At 27.7% G+C, this 18,129-nt stretch overlaps 2 protein-coding genes across 2 annotated transcripts in view; one reads left to right on the forward strand and one right to left on the reverse strand.

The window, feature by feature from the left end:
* Positions 1-10,144, forward strand: part of LOC106678277 (zinc finger protein 395) — a gene marked incomplete at its 5' end in the record, with an annotated part of 172,810 nt that extends 162,666 nt beyond the window's left edge. Inside the window, 4 exon segments of the mRNA XM_067045863.1 lie at positions 6,050-6,147; positions 7,214-7,350; positions 7,942-8,009; positions 9,394-10,144. Coding sequence (XP_066901964.1) covers positions 6,050-6,147; positions 7,214-7,350; positions 7,942-8,009; positions 9,394-9,579 — 489 coding nt within the window.
* Positions 10,145-14,457: 4,313 nt separating this feature from the next.
* On the reverse strand, positions 14,458-18,129 carry LOC106678282 (coiled-coil domain-containing protein 12). The gene is made up of 3 exons (XM_014416709.3): positions 17,902-18,129; positions 15,995-16,133; positions 14,458-14,955 (listed from the first exon to the last, which is right to left on the reverse strand). The coding sequence occupies exons 1-3, from the start codon at positions 18,024-18,026 to the stop codon at positions 14,755-14,757; spliced, it is 465 nt and encodes a 154-aa protein (XP_014272195.1). The 5' UTR covers positions 18,027-18,129; the 3' UTR covers positions 14,458-14,754.

The following is an 18,129-nucleotide window of genomic DNA, read 5'->3' on the forward strand; positions in this document are numbered from 1 at the left end:
TAACTATCTTTGAGTTTTTAATAGAAGTCACAAAGTTAATTATTGTTTTGTTAGTCCTGATACCGGTTAAACGGGGTTTCACTGTTCATATTTGACCTTTTAATCTACAAGATTAGATATGAAAATTCGAATAATTTAAAATCATAATTTAATTTGAATATATTTACATATATCAATATAGTAGTGACATCATAAACATTTTTTATTGTAGGAGGCGGACAAGAAAGGTAGAAAAATTGTAGAGAATCTATTTATTACCAACCTACTAAAAAATAAAAAATAACAAAGTAACAAAAAAGAATTTTTCTACTATTTTTGTACCTTTCTTGGCCATCCTCCTACGATCATCATATGGGGTCAACTAACAATTTTTCAATAAAATTATTTTATTATGATCCTTATATTTATTTTCCTTTTTTAAGTTTTGGAGGTTTTCTTAAAGGACCTGAAGGTAAAATTATCCAGTACTAACAGTTATTACATATAAATTTATGTAGTATCACTTTACTATTATTGTTTCATTAGTTCTGTAATTAGTCGTCGATATGTTTTTATTTTAGATTAGCAATTGATTTTCAAATTGGATTGGTAAACGCTAAACTTGTTTACTCTCTCACCAAAGATTTGTTTTTGTTTAAGTTATTGCATTATAAAAAAATGAGATCAAGAATTAAAAAAAAAATAAAATCTTGAAAATTTCGTTTGAAAAATATTGTATTGGGATTCATTTTTTCACTTCTTCATCCAATTAGAATTTACGACATAATACAGCCCAGAAGCATAAAATAAACTGGATAATTAATTTTGAAGTAATTATTAAACTATATAAGCCTTGATTAGTGATTGGCTATCAGATTACACTCCGGTGGATCTGATTGGTAGATATGGATGACCAATGGGATTACAGATAGGAGGACGCTAACCGGCCGGTTGAGAGTTCGATGACCTCATGGTAAACAATCCCCCACCAAGATACCTCTATAGCCTCACTGTTTGATATTTGCCAGCTCCCTCCAGGAAAAGTATGCAACTGTAAATATTACTACTGTGTCAGTAGTAGTAGTATCATTACTATCACACGTGTTACAGATTGTTATGTATTTACAGTTATGGCGTTGAATGTCTCAGGTCACAGAGGTATGTCGTTAAGATGTATTGTCTTCATGCAAAATCACCAGAAGAGTATTTTTTTTTCACTTCCAAACTATATAGTCGTAGATACTTGTATATAATTGACAAAGTCATAAAGAATATAAGAAGCGTAGAATCAAAATGTTAACTACGCAAAGAATTTTAAATACCGAAAATCTCCATTTAAAAATAAAAATAAGTATATAAAAGAAGATGGTTTGGGTACGGTTAAAAAAACTGAAATAGTAATTAAATAGTTTATTGTGAGCCAAGCCTACAATATACTTTGGAAATATCACTAAGCCCCCGAAATAGATATTTGTATAACAATATTAATATTTAATTATTGATAATTACTTTAAATATTATCTTTCAGGTGTAATTTAATCCACTGATAATTTGTTGTGCGGTATAGTATAGCTATAACGCCTCTTGGAATTGTGAGAAATTCTAACAAAAAAAAAACACAAAATTAAAAATGTTACTCGATATAATATTCTTTTTTTTGGCTTAATATTATTTCTTAATCTTATTTGTTTAATTTGTAAATATTCCATAACTGTGCATCGAATTAACTTTTCAGAAACAATTTTGACGCATGCAATCGTTTTAGGTATACCATGACAAAGTCATAACAAACTAAGATTTAAGTTTTAACGAACTGACTATAAAATAAATAATAATTCCCTTCATGAACGTATCCTTATTATGAATTATATTTAATTTTTTATTAATTAAATAATTTATAATATTTATAAAAGACATACGGGCTGTATTATGTCGTAAATCCTTATTGGACGACGAAGTAAAAAATAAATCACAATATAATATTCGTGACTGTCAAGATAATTTTTTAAAAATTCTTAATCTAATTTGTTTTATTACGCTATAACTGAAACAAAAATAAATCCTTAGTAAAAGAGAAAAATAAATTTAGCGTTTATCTATCTAATTTGAAAATCAAAGCATATAACCTTAAACAAATGTATAAAGCCGATTATTTACAGGACTACATGAAACAATTGGCAATAGCTTCTTAGGCTTATGAAATAATTAGAGAAATAACAATTATGTTTACCAGACCTCCATTCCAACCTTAATCATTTTCAGACCAAGTTATGAGTTCCAGCTTAACTAAATAAAACTTTTGTAATAAAAACAAATTTATTTTACTATTAACGCATAATACATTTCTATATCCATATCGATAAGCATAAGAAAAAAATAATCATAATTAATAATTTTAATTTAGTCATAATTGATTTTAACGAAAGCAGTTAATTTCGAATATGTCGAGAAAGGTAGTCAACAACCTACAATTTTTCCTATTCAGTCTCGGAATACAGTTAAAATATTTCCTAACATTATCTGCTATAATAAAGCTACTGTGAGATTGTATTTAGCTGATTTATCAACAAAAGTATTCCATGATTGTATTTTCTCAAACCTATCTTGCAATACCGTGACCTATTATAAACGCCTGAAACTAGCGTTTGTACTAACCCGCAATACACCCATGCTAGGCAGGCGCCCCTTCCTTTTACTCCATCAGGAATTCCTTCATTTTTATTTATATAATTTTTCAAACGCTATCTAATTATTTCAAACGTTCAATTTAATTTAAAAATATTATGAACATATTATTTGTCTATTCGCTGATTATTAGGTCAGATATAATCATAAAAATATATATATTTCACTTTTAATGCAAATTAAATTTCAATTTTTTATTTATTATTAGAAGAAAATTTTCATCTAATATGCATAAAGTTATTAAATATCCTTTGGAAACTAGATTCATTTGATTATACTAATTAATTAGTTGTTTTCTGCTTTAAAACAAAACTTAAATTACTTCTATAAAAATCCTTGATAGACCACTACTTTTCTAATCTATAAAGTACTAAAAATTGAAATTTAGAGATATTAATAAAGTTGTATGATTATATTAGACCATTTAAAAAATACATATATTCTTAAAAAGTCAACATTGTATTGTAATTAATCAAATTTGTTTTAATTAGTAAAAATTATATTTTTATTCCAGATATATAAAGTTTTAATAATTTTAACTTACGCGTATTTAAATTGTTGTTTCCTTTGACTTGGAGTCTAATATTTGTTCAGTCAAAAAACATTTTGGTTAATCGAGGAATTCTGGAGGGATCGAAAAAAAATTGTGTAACATTGAAATTTACTTTATATTATATTATGATATTGTATTACATTTACTCTTGCTTGAATGAAATGAAAGTTATTATCTTGCTTGACTTCAAATTCGTATTGGGGTTGTAAAATGAATTATTTATTGTATGTCGTATGAGACATGTTTTACTTTGACTTGTCAGGGTGTGGGGAAATAGCTCATTCTTGGAGACGGAAATAATACATTGTTTTCTTTTTATAGTGAAGAATATTAAAAATCGAAAACATTTTGTGAAATATTACTTTCACCAGGCTATTTGCAAACTTTCTGAAATTAAGTAAAAAATAATGTGTTTTTTAAACTTGGTGTAACTTATTCCAAAAACTTGCCAATTAATTAAAAATGGAAATTTAAACTTAAACCTTGCATTAAAAAAAGTTAAATAAAATTAAAGGAAAGCCTCATAATTGTTATGAATATTACCCCTGGTTCAAGCTCATTCATTTAAAGTGGTAGTCAACCCAAAAATAAGTTCGTTGTGTCAAGTTTTACTCAGTTGGTTTATCCAGTCAGGTATAACACTGGATCTGAGTGGAAGGTCACTAATACACTCGGAGTATCTTATAAATATAGTTAGGTAATTTATATCTATTTCCACTAGTATCGTAAGATTCTAAAACGACTAATATGATATTGATTACGAACTAATTTTTTTAGCGTGTAAATTCGCCTTACTTAAAAAAAAAAAAAAACTCAAAACTGAAAAATATATAATAATCGTATAATATTTTTTTTCGGCTCAGTATCATTTCTTAATCTTATATTTATAATTTGTAAATATTCCATAATATTCTTAATTTGCTTGTAAATAAAGCTCAACTGAAATGTTTTTATAACATTCACCATGAAGCTTGGATCCAAACATTTCAAATTAAAAAATCTCAAATCATGGCGAAATCTCGTAGGATATGGGTTTTTTATTTATTTTGTATTTCTTATTATTCTTGAAGGATATGATTGGGAAGCACGAAGAGACGATAATACAGCCCTGACGCCACAAGAGCTCGGATGCAGGGGTTGGAAACTGCAGCGGGGACCTGTACGCAGGCCTCTGCGACGTTGCCGGGTGTTGGTTTGTTTACGCTTGCCCAGAATCGATCCCAGGCCACGTGGCAATGTTGTTATTGATCAGCTGATGTCCCACTTCTCCCAACTAGGGCAGTTCACTGTCAACTAAGTCCGCTCCATTCCGGGCTTAGCGCTCAACTTCGGCTGCGCTTCGCCGGCGGACGGCTTCGTACAAGTTACTTATATCGAAGCTGAATTAATTAATCAATTAATTTACAAATAAGAGTTACTATTAACAGTTACTGCAAGAACATCATTACAGGCAGAGTTTGGCAAAAAGTAATTGCAGCTACTTTTCAGTTACTATAATTTGAAACGAGGAAATGAAATTATAATTTTTATTTGTAATTTTAACAACTTGATGTACAATTATAATTCTAATAATGACTTTGACTATAATTAGTAATTTCAATTACTTTTTGCCCAACATTAATCAAGGGAAAAATAAGAGGGGCATCATCCCCTCCCCCTGCTAATAATAAAGTGTTGAGAAATTGCAGATTGAATTAGCCTGCATCAAACTGTGAGAATTGTGTTAAAAAATTTTTTTAGTAAATCGTTTATTTAGTAGTTTAGTATTCAGATAATCATGTAATTTTCTGTTGTTTTTTTTTCTTTTTCGGTTGTAAACCACCCTTATTACTTTAATTGTTTATTTTTTTAATTTTACATGAATAAACTAACTCTACCGACGTTTCTATCTTATTGACCTAAAATTTCATTTGTTAGTTCTAGAATTTTTTTTTTACATTTTAAGTTTCAATAAGGTCATTTCTTAATTGAAAAAAAATTAAGTAATTGACATTTTTATTAAATCTTTTAATTGATTACTAATAATATGTTTGCGTTCCTAGTTTATTTTACATTATACACAGCTTTGGCAATTTTGATCTGTTTAAGTAATTCCAGGGGGAAAAAAATGTATAAATAGGTTTTTATTTGAAAATTTAAACCAGATCTGGGGAATAATTATTTTGATTGCTGTACAATAATATGCTATTTGAAATAGCAAGTATTTTATATTTTTAAAATGCAGTGAAATTAAATTACCAAGTATTTGGTTTGTTCACAAAAAAATTATCTCGGATACAAAATATTTTATGTATTTTGTGTTTAAATACAAAATAAAACAAATTTTTGTGTTTTATATTTTCAAAAGAAAATAAATTCACAAAAAATGTATTTCCTATTTTACTTCTTAAAATATAAAATACAGAAAATGTATTTTAAACTATTTCATTTGAAATACTGTTACTGATATTGATTCAAAGAAAATCTTGGAGCCCCATAAATGACTGTTACCAATGAGCCATTCCATGTTTCTTTAGTTGAGGCACCATCAACAATTAAAACAACATAATGCTTGTTGAGCAACTTGAAATAGTCATAACTATAACCTAGTCCTGGTTTATTTAACCAAATAGAGATAACACATACTATGTCAAATATAACATACTAACGTAGTATGTGATACCAATCTAGTTAATGATTAAGAACTTCATTTTTTTTTTAATTAAAAAGTTTAATAACATTACTTATTATTGTTTAGTATTGTCACTACTATATAATATATATTAATATTTCTTTCATACTATTGTAATTATATATTAATACACTTATAACAACTTTCTTTTTCTTTTGCAGGCTACTCGAACTGTATACCAATGCACTTGGCCTGGGTGCCACGTAAGGACAACAACCTGTAACTCTATTGAGGCTCATGTCAGGAATACTCATCTTGGGTAAGTTCAAATTGAAGTATCATTATAAAATATTTTATTTAACAGTTTACATATTTCGTGGATAGTCATAGTGAGAATGCATTAAATGAATCAAAATATGCATAATAATACACCTATATAACTATTTATATATTATATACTTATAAAAATAAACTTATCTAACACAGTTAATTATATATTAGATTCAAATTCTGGAATTTACTTGTCCGAGGAGGGACAATGAATTCATTGGTGATGCTGCCTAAATACATTGGATCTTTAAAATTTATCTATGAATAACCAATAAAATAATTAAAAACAAGACATTCAATTTTTTAAAATATTATTTCTTCTTCCTTCTTTTGTGTTTTCATATTAACATTGAAATTTGAAAAATAAGAAAACTATGAATACGGTTTATTATTGTACATGGGAAGCAGGTTTCTCAGCGAGTAAGGCGTTGTGCTACTAACTCCAAGGAACCGGGTTCAAATCAAGCTGTGGTAGATAATTATTTATTTTGTTACTGCAGTCATGAGTCAACCCTGTGGGTTTAGGAACAATCATAGGAAAATTCATGAAAAATTGGCGGTTGACCATAATCTTGAACAAATCACCTTTTTGTATAACTGTTGATAAAAAGAAAACAGTTAAACCAGAAGAACCACTGACCATACATGGATTGTAGCGATACTGAAAACAAAACATATGCTAAAATTTTGAAATCAAATAAGAAAGTTAAAGTACATGCAGACTGCCCATAGCTCAGTGGTTAAGACACAGTCTTACCAATTTGATGTCTATTGGCGGTGCCGGTTCAAATCCGGCCTGGGTGTTGAATTTTTTCATTGCGTGTCGGTCCCACAAAATGAAGAACTTTGACCCCCAACCATGGTCAGGCAGTGTCAGTGTAGGACTCCAATGGGAGTCTTGGCCGAAAAAAAAAAAAAAATAAAATAAAATACATGCATTTGCCTCTGTCTTAAAGTATACCTTGCATACCAATTTTATTTTTCTTATGACTTATTTTCATTATTGCAAATTTGAATTTCTGTGTATTAAAGAAGTCATATTTTTTTCTTTTTAGAAGAAATGAAGGAGAAGATGAAGGAATGGCTGGTGATGATCACGAGGAAGAATTTTACTATACAGAGCTTGAAGTGGGACTAGCTTCGCCACTACCTACGCTGTCCCATAGGGACATGGCACGTCCGGCCCATGAAGGTTAATGTTGAAAAAATTTACTTTCATTTGTTAATGAAAATACAATGCCTGTGCGATAATGTAAACAACCATCATCTGTACACAAAAAAGTATACATAATTATTAAAAAAATTTATCTTACATACATCATTTGAAGGGCTTTTAGTGAAAACTTTATGATCCATTTCTTCATTTTATAATTTGAACATTTTAAAATCCGTTATTTAAAAACTAAATTCAAATAAATTATGATCTTAATTATTTTTCTATTCAAATTTTTCAGCCAATTTTTAGGTATAAATAACTAATATAATAATCAATTTTAACTTATTTATTTGAAATTGTTTTAAATTTTGACACTACATATATGTGCAGTATTTTGTTTTCAGAATAATAAAAAAAAAAATATCAGCAAACTGTCCAAAATATTGTTCAAATTGTAAAATGAAAAAATTAAGTAAAAAATAAGAGTTAAATACCTCAAAAAAAAAAAAAATTGCTATATTTTATTCATGCAATAAATAATATTTAATCTAATTAATTATATATTGGTTTTACTAATAGGTATATTTGTTTTGTTTTTTGATTATTGTGTAAATCGTATTTTTTCAGATCCTGAATACCAGAAAGGATGCGCAATGCCTATACCAAGCAACAGTTGGCCTGCAGCAATTTCACCGGTAAACATTTTCTTATATTTCCTTTTAATTAGTTTGAACAAAAATCAAAGTATATAAATAAATACAAGTACATTTAATGTAATCTCTGGATATGGTTTCAACAATTTTTGATCAGTTTTATTGCACAAAAAAGTGTCTTCCACTTTTCATACACAAAAAAAAAAAAACATTAATTCAAGACAATATGGCTTCATTATGGCTCAGGTTAAATAAAACCATGTAGTTTTGGCTGTAACAAAGAAGAATAACAGAAATTTTTTAAAATATTTTATTAAATTGTTTTAAATACTCTTATTTTTTGTAGTCTGGTTTGTTTTACATAATGTAAGTCTACCAGGACCAAGTTTATAAACAAATCCTATTATGAAATTTTACGCTTAGTGAAAAAAACAAAACAAAAATTGATATATTTTTCAAATAAGTTGGCCAACAGTTATTCAGCTACTTCTTCCCATCTCCTAAAGAATTTTCCTAAGGATATATTTTTCTTTAACTGATCTGACAATTATGTAGGTTCTTGTAGTTAATAATTTAAAAAAAAAACACTATTTTTTTTTTTTTAATGAACTTGTGATTCTAACAGAAATAATTGAATCTTAAGTAATAAATAAATCAGCTAATAACATCTATTCTGTGCTAATTCAGAATACTTCTCTATATTATGTAAGATATAGAAACAAAATAAAATAACATGAAGGAAAAAAACTCTCTCAAAGCTTTTGTTCTTAAATTGATATATATATATATATATATAGTTGACCGTAAAACTTAAATATAAGAAGATGGTCAGGGTTGCGTTCAAAAAAGAACAAATAGTTATAAAATATTTTTTCTTTTTTGAACGCAACCCTTTTTGACCAAGAAAATTTACATTATTGAAAAAAAAAATAGATTGATTACCTAAATTATCAAAAGATAAAATAGTTAAAACAACAATGAAATAAAGATCATCAATGTAATCTCTGTCAACTTTCTAATTGCAAAAATGTTAATTCTTCAGTACTTGCATTGCATAGTATCAAACTTCAGCAGAAATCAAATGTAATTTTCGATAAACCTGAAATCCTAGATAGTGTACAGAAAACTAATATATTTTTCTTCTTAATTCACTGTAAGTTGTATAATAACGATCTGTGTGTGTGTGTGTGTGTGAATTATTAATGTTAATTTGGAGTAATGTAATGCATGAATTAAAAGAATTTTAAAATAATTTCATTAGTTTTAAATGAAATAAATCTGCTTTTTTTTTTTTAATATACATATCTTTTTTGTAATTCTAGTACGTTATTTAAAAAATTAAATTTTAAGTTTGATTATAAATTTAACTAATTAAAATTTCTTTTTACCTAGATATTTACAGAAACATATTTTCTTTATATTGCAGAGTTGCAGCCAGAAACAAATTAAGCTGTCAGTATCTGCTCCATCTTCTGCTAGGGTTCCTTCAAGTCCAAGTCGAAGGCTACGTGGGGACACGAAAAAGTGCCGCAAGGTATATGGGATGGAACACCGAGATTTATGGTGCACACAATGTAAATGGAAAAAAGCATGCACCAGATTTGGAGATTAAAGTATCTCAATTGATCAAATTTTATTGTTGGTATTCTGATTGTGTACGTGAAGTTTGTTGGCCTTAGTATCATGTTGTAAAGGTGTATAATGTATTTTGTATGAAATAAGGAGCAGTGTAAAAGATGTGATTGCTGCAAAGATTATTTGGTGTAAGATGCTAACCACTGCCGTTTTATTTCCTTCTCAAGTTACCATTAATGGGCAGTTTTTGTTTGTATATTTATTTTATTTTATTTTTTTAATTGATGGACATTCTCGAAAATTCATCCTTTCTAATATCTCATTATTTATATCACTCTGGTTTCAAAAGTTTTAAAGGAATTGCCCACGTCCAAGTATCTTCCATCGGGATACGATATTCATATTCTGTCCGTTCCATTATAGAACTGACTTTGAACAAACCCTAATTATTCGATATTAAATTATTTATTCAGTTACCAATTTCAATTCAGTTCTATTATTAAGTGCTAGTTTTAGTTTTAACAAATCAGAAGTCATTTCTCTTCCATGGAACATCAAATGTAAATATTAATTTACCCCTTAAGGTAGCTGATTTCAAAAGACATTTCGCAGGCAACTGCTCTCTTAGGAAAGTCAATGACCAGTTAGATGAGTGGGCAAGCCCAATGTAATTTGTATGCACTGCTGTCGCATATGACATATTTGAGTCAGTAACACTGTATTTTAAATCATTTATAAGTTACATGTTTATTTAACCTTCTTTGATATTTGTATTGTATAATGGGCAGGGTTGATTGTCAGTCATGATCTCAAATATAAACATCTCCCTATTTTTGGCCTAATTCTGCCAAATGATAAAGGGCACATTAATAAAATATAAAATTTGAGTTAAGTTTGATATTACTGTAAAACAAGTTTATCGTTTATTTTTCATTTTATCAGATAGATAATAATATAAAAAGAAAATTTGTAAATTTAAAAAAAAAAAAAAACATAAATAAAAATCTAGTTTTAATACACCAACTATATAGAAAATATATTTTGAATAGTTTGTATATAATTTTTGTTATACTATTGATTAGTTTATTTGTCAAATATTTATACAAAATATATCGTAATAAATAACAGAGTATGAAACAAGAGATTTTTTATACCCAATTAAGATTTTTAAAGATATTTTTGAACTAATGTTACAGCAATAACTGTTTTGAAAAAGTTAACTTTAACTTTGGCAGAATGTTATTTATATGTATATATCTGAATATATATATATATATATGTTATATATGTATGTATATGTGTATGTACATATATAAATATATAGTTTCTTACGAAATATGAGGTATTTTAATATTACCAAGATATTTTTAAGGTGACCTTAACAATGATAATGTAAGGCCAGGCCAGGCCAAAATGTAGACGTGACCGTTGGGTCGAGCTATTCATAAGATCTCATCCCGATTACGAAAAAGTTTTTCTGCTCATTATTTAGTAGAATCTCGTCTATAAAGCTACTGCCAGTCAGAAAAACCCTACCTTCGAAAAACGAAATACAGAGGGCTTTATTTTGTACTTGTAACTTTTAAAACGCCCTCATTTTTCATAAAGCTTATCTAGCAATATTGTCTATGTATATTGGTGACACATTATGGTACAATTAAGCGAAGAGATATTAAAGGTGAGGTTGAAAGTAATTGATGTTAGGTTATGAATCAGATGAGTCAAAGTTGTTTTGTAGCTTGATGGTTACTCACTTTGTCAAATTTTGAATACTTTGGCTTTATCTGGTGAAGATTCTTTTTCATTTAAGTTTAAGTTACTCAATAAAGAATGAAGAATAACATCTGGCCCATTTTCCAATGACTGGGCTTAACTGAAAAAGAATGAGGGCTTGAATGTGATGTGAATTAGAAAGTGAATATGCTCATTATTTTTTAATTGTTAATATTATATTATTATATTATCATTATATCCTTTTAATTTTCAATAAAATAAAAATGTAGCCTTAATATATAATTATCTCATAGGTTTAAGAGCAATGATAATCACATTTATAAGTTTCCACTTGTTAAATAAAAAAAAAATGTTTACGAATGTAATTTTAATTTTGCAGTATATTGTTAATTTAAATGAATGAATTGATTAGTCAACAGAGCTGGAGCCTTGATAGTTATTGGGTGCAGTGCAATAATAACTAATAGACTGTAAAATAATAAACGCACAATATTTTTATGTTTTGTAAATTAAGCTTACTTCAGTTTTACAATAATTACTGGCTTCATTTAATCATGAAGTATTCGCAAAAAAAAAAAATTTAAAAAGAAAAAAAAATTCAAACTTTATAGATTCTTATTTTCAGAAATTGTATTCATTAGTATAAATTTCCCATTTCTCTTGATTATTTACATCTTATAATGTGTGTGTTTATTGTAAATGAGAATATATTGTGTGTTTCCTTCTCTTCATATAAATATATAAATCATATATATTTATATATACATATAAAATTACTATTATTATTCAGTATTCAAATATGGTTGGATTAAGGCGAAGGTAGTTTAGCTTGATATAACTAGGTTTTACGATAAGTGCTTAAATATGTGTGCGTTACTATACTATATGATGCTTTTAAACTACAATTTTTTATCTCTGATCATGCTTTATTTTTTTTTTCATAAATAAAGAAGGATTTAAGGATCCATATTATATGCCGAAATGTCTTTCATGTTTTGTTATAATCACTTGTTTAGTATTAGAAAACATTATAAAATATAAACATGAAAAATGAAAAAAAAAAAAAAATTGAAACTATAGTCCAAAATAATTATTCTACCTCCAAAGGATAAGTCAATGTAGAATTGTAAATATTGAGTTATTAAATACAATGTGAAAATATATTTTGGGAGATGACAAAATACTCCCTACACTATGGCAGAAGTATATATGAATGTAAAAACCAAAAAAAAAAAAATAAATAAAAAAATTCATATTATTTTTACTCTGTAAAAGAAAACTATGTCATTTATAAATTAGTTAAGCATTGTATTCATTTGTATGATAAAGTTAAATATTTATTATCCCATGTAGTATGTATTTATTGTAACTTGTGAATTTCATAATTTATTTTTGTAATAAAATCACCATTTTAACTATAAAATTGGCAATATCATTAAGAAAAAAAAAATTAAAATTAAAAAGCAATATCTTACCTAAATGATCCAACTTTTAATGAAGCAGATTCTCTGTTATATTAAAGGCTATGAATTATTGTCTTATTTTATATTTATTAGGCATAATAAATACATTTAAAATATTTATGTCTTTTTTTTTATCCTTGGCGAATAAATTAAATGGTGATTCACTGTACAAGAAGTTTGAAACCTGGTAGAAAAGAAAATAGAATTATATATGAAATTTATTTTATGTGAGAGTATATTTGTTAATTTTAAAGGCAATATTATTTCACCAATTTAAATAAACTTGATTTAGCTTAATCATTTAAGCCAAACTAATTTCACCAATTTAAATAAAATAAAATGTTCAAATTTTGGCTAAAACACTATCTTCAGGAGCTAACATCTAAATTACACAAATAGGTCTAAGCTAACAACCACTGCTGAGTGTCCGGAACATGGCTGATTTCCCCAACCTCAGATTCAATAATTAACTACAGTTTAATTAAAATTCAATCAATTTGATCTAAATACATTGTTTCAAATCTTGTTAATTAACTTTAGTAGTTTATTTTTGATTTAAAATAGCACAAATATGTATTTATGAAGACATTATACATTATGAAATAAGTATTTATAGGTTATGAAATATCACCTATAAGAATTATCATTTACAACTTCTATTGCACATATTTATGTCTCCTTTCATTTCAACTATCATTATTTTATTCCTTTTTATAATGAAAATATTGTAAATAGAATTTAATAGCAGAAAAAAATTCAAAACAACAAAACTAGCGGGTGGATATGGACGTTTGTTGCTCCATTTGTTAACCAAGCATTTGTCTTGGATTTGGAGCAAGTGGTAAATGTGTAGATCAGATTCCGACTTCCAACGTAGATTTTACAAAACATTTATTAAAATGACTGTGATAATAGACACTTAAAATGGTTATTCCATGACCCTCAAAATAAAAATCACCTGTTCTGCAATTATTGCTCGGTGTTTTAGATGAAACGTTGGATATTTCAATTGGTTCAATAATTTTGCCTTTAAAATTGATAGTTAAATTTAAACTTTCTTCTTCTAACATCTGGAGCTCATAGATATCAGTTGGGTACCGAACTTAAAATCTCAATTTCTGTTGTTTGATAAATATTTTATTAAAAATAATAGTTAAAATATTTGATACATTTATAATTAGTTGTAATTCACCTGCAGTCTTTAAAGCCAATTGTGACCTGTTTAATGTCTTTTATTGTGAAATTTCCTCCCTAACTTCTGAAGTTTGTCTACCACTGGTCTAGGAAACAGTATCTCTTTCATACTCAACAAGCATGAAGTGTTGGCCATTTTGATTGATGAATTGATAAGTACTGCCATGCTAGGTCAAAATAGTTTTATAAGCATACATCCTGAAGAAAGAACTTCAAATCCATTTGATTTAACTCAATCGTTTAAGGAAACCTTATTTCACAAATTTTAATAAAATAAAATGTTCAACTTTTGGCTAAAACATCATCTTCATGAACAAAAATTTAAATTACACATGATAGGTCTGTTCCAGCAACCACTTCTGGCTTCCTAGAACTGTGATTTGATTTAGTTTAATATTTAAACAAACATTCAAGCAACACAACACATGGTTAAATTGCTAGATGAAGCTTAATTCCTGTCAAGCAGAAGGACCTTAAGTCACATTGTAACTGATACTCAAGGTATTGTCTTATCAAGAGAGAAATAAAAAAGAAATGTGTATTGGAGGTATAGTATAAATGTTTAATGATACATTAAATTAATATTGTTTTTTATTTACAATAAGAACTTAACTACTTAAACTTCTTGAGAATTTGTAGGTAAATAGTTTATGCCATCATATTTCTTTAAAAATAAATATATACAAAAGGCCAAACTTTATATAATTTCTTTCTGTGCAAGCAGCATAAAGATATTCCTTCAGTACACAGATAGAACAATATTAGTTTGAATCAGATAATATTATAGTTAAAAGATAGATCATTAACATAACATAATAAAATTAATCATCGTCATCCAACGCTGCTGCAGTTTCAGCACCAATGGCGACTTTAGATGCAAAATCATGTTGTTCTGACTTCAGTCTTTCTCGGATAAGTTCTGCTATGGCTCTTTGAGTTCGTTTTTCGAGACGCTCCAGTTTTTTGGCAGCATCTCTCTTCAAATCCCAATCAGGTTTCCTTGGTGCCAAACTTGTAATATCCTGTAAAAATGATATACAATGTCAATGATAAATAGAAATTCAAAAAATAAATATATAACAAAAATGTAATGATTTTCCCTACTCTTGATATTAAAAACTGGCACTAAAGAAACTTTATTTTTTGAAAAGAGGCATTAAGTTGTAAAACATGGAAACTAAAAAAAGGTTACAACCACTCAGGTATGTTTAAACCTTTAGAGGCTTTATGTTTAACACTGTAGAGGCTTATAAATATAACTTAATCTTTGTTAATGTTTATTCAAACAAAAGGAAATTTTTGCAAAGATCCTAAGGTAAGCTATAAACACTTAAGCATCCTCGAGCAATTACATAATATGTACTAATCAGCATTGAGGTGTTTTGGAGGTTTCAAATTTGTAGAACTAAATATAGTGGTTATTGAGATAAAATAAAATACTAGCATTAAAAAGAGGATTTTGAAATGAAGAGGATAGTCTCAGCTTTGTTTTGTATTTAGGTGTAACTTGTAGCCAAAGGAGTTAGGCTCATCACCTTAGCTACTTCCCAACTGCAGTAGCATGGGTTCGAATCAGTCTTGAGGGGACTGTATTTTAGTGGCAGCCCCAAGTAAAAGCTTGACACCTACTCTCCCCACTCTCGTTAAAGTAGATTTGTTACTAGTAGATAAACCTTCCCCTAAATAGGTATAGGTTATAGAGTCCCTCCAATCTAAGCATGTTAGGAGAGAAGAAGGATAAGTAAATTCTTAATAATTTAGGTTCCCTTGACTGGAAGAGTTGTGCAACCATCTAATGAGGTGAAGTGAATGATTCTTCCATAATAATTTTCTTTAATTTACCTTAATTTATCAATGTTGTAATGAATAAATTGGAATAAAATAAAAGAAAGTTATAATGGAAAAGATATTCACTTTACTTCATTAGATAAGAAGTAAATTATATTTCTATAATTAAGATGTTAGACCTAATAGTGGTCGAGGTCCATAAGACAGCCAATGGTGATTCATTTTAATTACTATTCCAAAAAATCCAATAATAAACTTATGAATATAGATTACCAAATCTTCAATGATCACTCGTGTGTTTGCAGCCTCCAATTGGTCTTTAATTTCCTCTTCAACATTCCCTGGTTTAGCTGGTTCTAAAATTGTTTCTTTCAATTTCTCATCATTGGGTGTATAATTTCTAAAAACAGGTCTACAAAAAAAATAATAACACATTATTTTTTTATATAACTCAAACTATTAGAAGTAAAATAAACAAATTCAACCTATAACATTTTATTTAACCCAATAATTTTCAAGTTGAGACATGATTTTTAAGTAATAAGTTAAGCATACTATTGAACTCTAATTTCCTTTTTTAAAAAATACGACATCTAATCTATTTTACATAAATGGCAGGATTGGAATAGCATGATTTAATATCTTAACACTATTATAGTCTTTTACTAACTTAGCACAATAAGCCAGCATAGCTATGTAAAATGCGTAACATTATTATGCTTCTAGTCACAATCATGACATGATTCACTTACATACTATGTTAGAAATCATATACAAGCAAATCACATACATACATAGCAATCTAAGCATACATGGAATGTGATGTAAGTTTAAATACAGTACAATCTTAATAGTTGTTATTAATCTGAAATGTTCGACAATCTGATAAGTTCTAAAAACCAAAAGGGAATTCCAAAACATTTCGACCAGCCATGGTGGGGAAGTGGAGTGAGGCAGCATGAAGGGAGTTATTTTTCAGTCACAAAATGTTTGTTTATTAATATTAAAAAATCTGCTATAAAAGGTAAGTATGTTTTCTTAATAAGGAAATATTAATAATAAAAAAACTGCAATTTTTCAACTATAGTTCCTTGTTTGTAATCAGCAGTATGAAATATTTGATGATCCGACTAAAACTAGTCAGTCTTAAATTTGTCAAATTTTCAAGCTAGAATAATACTAATACTGTAAAGATAAAAAAGATGCGAGGAAAAATGATTTACAAATGTATCCTCAACAAATATTGACTGGTTCACACACACTATTGAATCGTACCACTATTCTGAACCAAGCAGTCTGGGACCCACTCCTTAACATGATCAGCTATCAGGGCCTCAATCTATAATCAACTATTCTCTGTATTATTAGATATGATTTGATAATAATATTCGGTATTGGAGGCTATGTTCACCACATCTAAATTGATGAAGAGAAACACTAAAATATTCGACTAATACTGAATTTACCAGATCTCATACTATTAAAGATGGTCTCATGGAAAAAAGATAGGTACCAAGTTTTTGCAGTATTGAGAATCCCCCGAACAGGAACAATTTCATATACATTAACTTTCCTCTATATCAGTAAATATATTTATGTTTTAAATAGTTTATACCTAATTCTCCAATCAAATTAAATACATTGTACACCATAATTAAAAATTCATGTGCATATAATGATAGTTACTATTTGCTATCTACAGTTTCAATCACCAATATTTTATTTTAGCCATTTTGTTTAAACTGTTATGCATTTATGGTAAGAATCGATGAAGTAGATATAATAACCAGTGTTAAACACTGAATTTTTTGAACTAAATTTTTGTAGTATCATATATATTTTGAAGCCCTTGGCTTTTAAGATCGTTTGAAACATGTTCCAAAATTTGTAAAATGAAAGGTTCACTTTACATTGAATCTAGCAATCTATATCATCAGTTTCACATTACTTCATTTGCAATAGACTACTAATTTTCACCTTGTTTCCTTAGAGCTGGAATACTAAGTCTGACAACTTTATCTTTTAATTAAACATTTGATTTGTTAATATAAATTTAAATGGAAATAAATAAATTTTAATCTTAAACCATATACTACTTTAACACTATGCTTTTGAATAAATAGTTCTTATCAAGTAGCAATTGCTTTAAAATAATGAAATAAACACATTATATTAAATACCTTGGGACAGTAGGGGCATCCTTATTCTTTTTGTCAGTACTCCATTGTTTAGTTTTTAATTCTTTCAATCTTTCCTTCCTTTTAAGAGCTTCATCTTCTAATGTACCAATCTTCTCCATAATCATAGTTCTCAATCACAAACACGGCATCACAACAATACCATCAAGCAAATACACGATATTAAAAAAAATAAATACCATAACCTCCTGGACGTGAAAAAAGGTTAAG

This window comes from Halyomorpha halys, unplaced genomic scaffold, assembly GCF_000696795.3.
Source record: "Halyomorpha halys isolate HHAL.00 unplaced genomic scaffold, Hhal_1.1 Scaffold10.1, whole genome shotgun sequence".
NCBI classification, from domain to species: Eukaryota; Metazoa; Arthropoda; class Insecta; order Hemiptera; family Pentatomidae; genus Halyomorpha; species Halyomorpha halys.